This window comes from Crocuta crocuta, unplaced genomic scaffold (genome assembly GCF_008692635.1).
Source record: "Crocuta crocuta isolate KB4526 unplaced genomic scaffold, BGI_CrCroc_1.0 scaffold234, whole genome shotgun sequence".
Classification (NCBI taxonomy): Eukaryota; Metazoa; Chordata; class Mammalia; order Carnivora; family Hyaenidae; genus Crocuta; species Crocuta crocuta.
In genome coordinates this window covers 3,034,032-3,041,004 of record NW_027529647.1, presented here as the reverse complement: position 1 = coordinate 3,041,004, position 6,973 = coordinate 3,034,032, and the positions used below count along the sequence as shown (strand labels likewise).

Genomic DNA, 6,973 nt, shown 5'->3' with positions numbered 1-6,973 from the left:
TACTTACAACCTGTGCTCAGTTCCCCTGGGGAGCTCACAGGCATTTCTGCAGGCACCCCCAGAAACACTGTTCCTTTTCCAAAAAGTATATGCCTGAGAGATGCTTCCAGCTCCCTGGTTTGCAACCGTGACCTTGTGAATAAGCAGAGGGCAGAGGACTGCAGCCTACAGTCCAGGCCAAGTCCTGACACCTGTTTTGTTTGACTTCTGGGGGCTTTTTTAATGTATGGATTTTTTAAAGTTTATTTATTTATTTTGAGGAAGAGAGAGAGAGAGAGAGATCACAGACAGGGGGAGGGGGAGGGGCCGATGGAGGGAGGGAGAGAATCCAAATCAGGCTCCACCCTGTCAGCACAGAGGTGGACGTGGGGCTCAAACTCACAGACCACGAGATCATGACCTGAGCCCAAAACCAAGAGTGGGCGCTTAGCCGACCGCGCCCCCTGGAGCCCCTTGTCTGGCCTCTCCTGAAGTGCCGCCGCCCTTCCACACGGCATCAAATGGCTGGGACTGGGCTCCCTCTTGGATGAGGCAGCCACCATCTTGCCCATTCTGTATCGTCCCAGGCATGCTACCTGCCCGCCGCCCGGACAGCCTGACGAGTGTCTCTAGACGGAAAAACAGACAGGCCCTCTCCTTAGTAATGGCAACACCTGACCCACTCCAGACCCATGAGTGCTCTCGGTGAGCTTTGAAAACGGCCTGCTTCCTTCCCTCATTAGCGCTATGTGGTCATTCAGGTAATGGCTAACCATCTCCCAAAGGCTCAGGTTAACCTACTGCCCCTATTGCTACATCAGCCAGAGAAGATGTCAGGAAATAGTAAAAAAAAAAAAAAAAAGAGAGATTTCAAGATCAAGGTCAAAATGTTCCATCAAAGAGGAGGGAGCACAGGGACTCAGAGCTGAGGCGCAGGCCCCGGGAAGCCTGCGTCCAACGCCTCTCAGACTAGAGGGCTGGGGGGTGAGGAAACAGAGGCTCAGGGACGGCAAGGGTCCCCCGGCTCCCAGGACCCGGTCTGGTTGGCACCCGAGTACCGCTCGGGGTCCCTGCCCTTTGTCTACACCTCGGTTTCGAGTGGCCCAGGTTTTTCCTGTAGTAAAGGCCAGGAGCGCGCTCCCCGGGGCTCCGGGCTCGCNGCGGCCGGAGAGCGGCGTTAGGGCCTCCGCCTCGGTCTAGGAACCAGGCCGGTGTCCCGAGGCAGCTACTGGACAGCGGCTCCCAGGAGTTCGAGCGCCGCGACTCCCGAGCTCGGGGTAGAGCGCAGAGCGGAATCGGCTGTCGCCGCCGGGACGGCGCTCTGAGGTAGTTCGTTCTCTCCGGGGCGCCGTAGGCATCAGGTGACCGNCGGCCGCGACATGGCAGCCTCCGGGCCGCTGTCCCGCTTCTGGGAGTGGGGGAAGAACATCGTGTGCGTGGGCAGGAACTACGCGGACCACGTCCGGGAGATGCGGAGCGCCGTGCTCAGCGAGCCGGTGCTCTTCCTGAAGCCGTCCACCGCCTACGCCCCCGAGGGCTCGGCCATCCTCATGCCAGCCTACAGCCGCAACCTGCACCACGAGCTCGAGCTGGGCGTGGTGATGGGCAGGCGCGGCCGCGCCGTCCCCGAGGCCGCGGCCATGGACTACGTGGCCGGCTATGCCCTGTGCCTGGACATGACCGCCAGAGACGTGCAGGACGAGTGCAAGAAGAACGGGCTGCCCTGGACCCTGGCCAAGAGCTTCACGGCCTCCTGCCCGGTCAGCGCGTTCGTGCCCAAAGAGAAGATCCCCGACCCTCACAACCTGAAGCTCTGGCTCAAGGTCAACGGCGAACTCAGGCAGGAGGGTAACACATCCTCCATGATCTTTTCCATCCCTTACATTATCAGCTACGTTTCCAAGATAATGACCTTGGAAGAAGGAGATCTTATCTTGACCGGGACGCCAAAGGGAGTCGGACCCGTTAAAGAAAACGACGAGATCCAGGCTGGCATACACGGGGTGCTCAGTATGAGATTTAAGGTTGAAAGGCCAGAGTACTGAGTCTGTTCCAAGCACCCTGGCTTCTCAAGTTTCAGCAGAGAAGGGAGCTGGACAGAAGCAAGCAAAGGTTGTTAAATGCCACGATGCTTCAATAAGAAATAATTTTTCAGTATGACTTAATTGGATTGTTATGACTTAAGACGGGCCCTTCCAGGAAATTGTGAGCAAAAAGCTGGGCCAGAAATGGAAAGAACGAGTGTCTTTTAGGAAAGAAAGTTTTTGTGAAGCTTCCAAAGAGGAGAATTTATCAAACTAAATGTTCAGAAGACTTACTTTCCTTTCCTAAAACTGGACTGCGTAAGACTTTTCCGTGACTCATTCCGGGATCAGTAATTCAACACTGAAAATCTGCAAAGGAAGTTGAAAATCATACTAAAATTCCTTGATCATGATAATCATCTGGAGGTATTTGTAAAAATAAAAAAGTTTCCGCATTACTGGCCCATACCAGGCCCACTATAATAATTGGCAGGATTAATATCCAGCATTCCAAGTGATTCTTATCACAAATGTGGAAAAACACTCCTCCACGTAATCAGCTGATTTAAGATTCTGTGTAATAAGTGAACAGTTAATGACGACCTCACCCATCTGTGCCATGGCCCATAGATTCTGAATCTGGGAGATAAGTCTGAAAGAGTTATTTTCAAAATAAATGTGTTGTCTTTTGTTTGGCCTTAAAGTGTACTTTTTCCCCTCCAGTGGTGGCTTAGTAGGGACACTTCCTCATTAAGGGCTTCAGACCTTGGCTATTGCCCTTTGGCCTCGGGAGCACGGTGGTCCACCCAGATGATGTGGTTCATCAGCACCTCTGCCTCCCGCCGGGGACAAGGCTTCAGGGAAGTCGAATGGCCTGGGAGAGCCACTCTTGTTGCCGCCTGACCCCCTGGGACGAAAAGTCTCAGCAGACACACAGTGCCAGCATCTGCTGGCCCCTCCAAGAAAGCGGAGGACATCTAACTTAATAGCTCACATTTACTGAACCCTCAGCACCGCTGGGCACTGTGCCAGGAGCTTCCCGTGGAGTATCTAACCCTCAGCAGGGCTGTGAGATTGCTGTTCCTGCCGTGCCTGTCACACAGGAAGATGTGGCTGTAGGGTGTAGGCGGCCTGGCTCTACAGTCACGCCACTGACAGATAGAGCCACGCTGTAACCCAGCTTTCCTGACCCACAACTTGAAGTCTTGACCACAGAGCAGGCCGCACCTTGTAGGTAGATCTCTAAGAAGACTCTGTCGTTTAGGTGTTAGGCAACCCCCACATTTAATTTAAAATTTATTGTGGGGTAGTGCCAGGATTGGACTTGTGTACTAAATGTCATACTATCTTCTTTTCTAATCAAGTTTCTTATTTTAACTGCCTAAGCAGTATATGATTATTACAGAAGAGTTAGGGAATATGAGTAAGCAAAACACCCAAAACTTCTTTCACCCAGAGCCAGCTCAAGTGAGGCATGCAGTGTACCTTCTTCCAAATCTGTGGATGTCGTTGTAACTTTTCATTTTTTTTTTAACATTTATTTATTTTTGAGAAAGTGAGATAGACCACAAGCAGGGGAGGGGCGGGGTGGGGGACACAGAATCTGAAAGCAAGTTCCAGGCTACCACTGTCAGCACAGAGCACGAGACGGGGCTCAAACTCACAGACAGTGAGATCATGACCTGGGCTGAACTCAGAAGCTTAACAGACTGTGCCACCAGGCGCCCCTGTAATTGTAATTTTGAAAAGAAAAATTGCTCGTGACACAATTTTCTAGCCTGCTTTTCTCACTGTACGTTGTGACTGACCTGTGTCAGTTGGCCCATTTCTGCAGTACTATTTTCAGTGACCATGTAAGATTCTGAAGTCCATCCCCCCATGGCTGGCGATTGAAATAGTTTCTAATTACTTGCTAGTAGAGTCAACACTTTTGTAGTTCTTTCATCTGGCTGGTTCTCCTAAGGGGAAGAGCTGACTCAAGGGTCCGCTCATACTGAAAGTGGATCAGCCTAACCAGCTTAGGATACAAAGTTCACCTGAGACCAGTCTATCAGGCTGACAGACTTCAAAGCCAAAAGGTATGAGGCAGGGCAGTGTTCACATGCAGCACCCTGGGGTGGCACAAGCCAGCTCCCAGAGAGCGCAGGGTGCCCCCGAGGTCAATGTTCACTGCAGCGGTGGCATGGGCTTTGTCGCAAACAGCTGACCACAGCATTGCAGGTATAGCACAGAAAGTCCTTGGCTGGGAGAAAAAAACACCGACAGACACCAGTTCCCACAATTCCTGCTTTTGCTAAAATCACAGTAAGCCTAGCACCCAAGAGGCCTGTTTCCCCCAACTTTTTATTTTGAATAAACCAAACCTACTAAAAAGTTGAAAGACTAATACACTGAACTCTGTATACCCTTCGTTAGATTCTGTAGTTGGTAATATTGGCTGTGTTTGCTACCTCCACACAGACATACGCCTAACCACACTTGTGCTGGAAAACTGGAAATGGGGTGCAGAAACCCTCTGCCCTTCCAGTGCACGCCTCCTACGAACAGGGATCTGTACACACAATACCGTTAGTTCCCTGGAGAAAAAAAATCCCATGATGCAGCAGTTCCTATAGAATGTATGGTTCGCATTTGTTCTTCTGCACTGTTTTTTTTTAATGTTTATTGAGCCTTCATAAAAAATGAGTATCCTACACCCTCTTGATATACTATGAACATCTTTCCAGTGAATATAGATTTTCATAATCCCTGTCACTGGCTGTGTCTCAGATGGAGTCCCCGAGGCAGAGCTGGGCTGGGGTCCTGGTTCAGGGGACTTCCTGAAGGAGCACTCCCCGGAGAAGACGGAAGAGGAAGCACAAAAGGCAGAGAGCAGACTAACAAAGGACGCGGAGGGCTCAGAGCCAGAGATGAGCTTCAGTGCGCTGTCCCAGGGGGAGGTCCTGCCGGATCTGCCCCCACCCCTCCCATGACTTCCGCAGGTGGTTCACCTCCCAGGGAAACTGAGGGATGGAGGTGTGTACCTGGACATGAAGGGACCTGGCTGGGGTCCGACAGCCCCGACAGGCTGCACCCATTTCAAATGTTTTGCTATTGGAAACACAGTACTGGTGTAAATGGGATACTGTAGGTAAAATGTTTATTACAATGTCTGTCGCATAGAAAGCACTCGATAACGTTAGCTATCGGTATTATTGTAGCAATTTAATGTCCAGAAACTCATCCCAAGGAAATAAGAATGTGGACACTTAGCTGCAGCTGGTGTTTACAATAGCGAAAGCTGGGGAGCGCCTACCACGTCTAGCAGTACTGGGTGGATTACGCTCAGTACCCTACACTCCTGTAACGAGAGGATATGCGGCCACTGAAGTTATGTTGAGTAGTAAGTGATCACAAAGTGTCAAGTGTGAAAGCAGATTGTAATGTAACCTGCATGTGCAACTTGTATGTTTTCACAAAGATAGGTGACAGAGTCAGGAAACTCGTACAGGTAAAGGGGGGCTGCTTGTACACACCCGTTTGTAGCAGCCCTGACCGTCTGACCACAAGAGCCAAAGGTGGAAACAGCCCCCGTGTCCATCGACAGATGGGCGCACAAAGCCCACGGCCAGCCATAGAGTGGAAAACTACTCAGCCATAAAAAGGAACGAGACTGACACGTGCTGACATCGGTGAACCCTGAAAACATGATGCTCAGAGAAAGAAGCCAGACACAAAAGGTCACAGGGTGAATGAAGTCCCTGCAGTAGTTGAGCTCATAGACATGAGGTAGATAAGAGGCGACCAGGGTCTGGGAGAAGCGGAATGGCGAGTTCTAGTCCAATGGGGGCAAAGTTTCAGTTTGGGATGGTGAAAAGTTCTGGAAATGGATGGTGGGGACGGCTGCACAACACTGTGGATGTATTTAATGCCACTGAGGTGTACGCCGAAAAAATGGCGACAACAGTAAATGTCATGTAATGTATATTTTACCACAAAAAACAACAAGAGCAAAATATACACTCAAGAAAAGAATGCATCTCCTGCCAGGAAAGACTTTGGGGGCGGGAGGTTCGGGCTTTCCCTGTTTCTTATCTAGTATTTTCTAATTTTTCTACAATAAACACGTCAAACTTCATAACAAAATATGTTTAAAAAGCAAAAACCACCCCAGGGGTCCTCAAGATGAGTAACAGACGGACACACGGATGCCGTGTTTCTGCCACGTGCACCGTATGATACGAATGAGCTCACCAGCGCGGCGTTAGAAAAGGAGGATCCTCCCGAAATGAGCCACCAGTCGATGAGGGAGAGGCACACGGCGGCCGTGCTGCTGGGGACAGCGAGGCCCCCTGCGGGTCAGAGGACGCGGGGGCCAGGCACAGCAGCTCCAGGGGGCAGGGGCGCTGCAGGTCCGGGCCGAGGACCTGTGTTTTGTGTGACAGAGTATGATGCTTCTTTACCCCTCTGAGTGTGTGAGTGCTGGCCCACCTACAACCAAATTTTAGATATCAACCAATTTGTCATCTTCATTTCATAAATGTGGAAGGTCCAGCTTGTGACGCCCCTGCGATACGGTGTGGCTGACCCCTGGCCATGGAGATTCCTGTGTCATCAGATGAGATGCACAGGGCATCCCTCCAGTGACGGGTACAGGGTCTCCTGAGGTAAATGCTGGTGGACTGAGGTCACCAAGGCAGCTGTGCGGAGGCCATCCGGAGCCCTCTGCCGCCCTGCGAGGCCCCCAGGCTGTGGCTGGAGAACACGGGGTATGACACGCAGCCCCAGCTGAGAATTAGGCATCGTATTACACACGCGAAGCCGGCGGCGACGCAGCAGAGCAGCTGAGGCCCGTGGGCCCAAGGAGCCCCCAGCCCGTCCCGGCACCTGCGGTCTAGGCGTTGGTCTCTGGGACCCGCTGCTAGAGGTCAGGGCACCAGGAGGTCTGGCACAGCAGTTCCCGACACACATCGGGGCCAGGTGTCCTTCTG

The 6,973-nt window shown here is 51.8% G+C and overlaps 1 protein-coding gene across 1 annotated transcript; it reads left to right on the top strand.

Moving 5' to 3' along the window:
• Positions 1 to 1,352: 1,352 nt before the first annotated feature.
• On the top strand, positions 1,353 to 2,694 carry FAHD1 (fumarylacetoacetate hydrolase domain containing 1). The gene has a single exon (XM_077762655.1). It carries the CDS (start codon positions 1,359 to 1,361, stop codon positions 2,022 to 2,024), a length of 666 nt encoding a protein of 221 aa, XP_077618781.1. The 5' UTR covers positions 1,353 to 1,358; the 3' UTR covers positions 2,025 to 2,694.
• Positions 2,695 to 6,973: the final 4,279 nt, after the last annotated feature.

Bases quoted from the DNA above. Each gene is read 5' to 3' on its own strand.
- FAHD1 (XM_077762655.1), top strand. From the start codon at position 1,359: ATGGCAGCCTCCGGGCCGCTGTCCCGCTTCTGGGAGTGGGGGAAGAAC.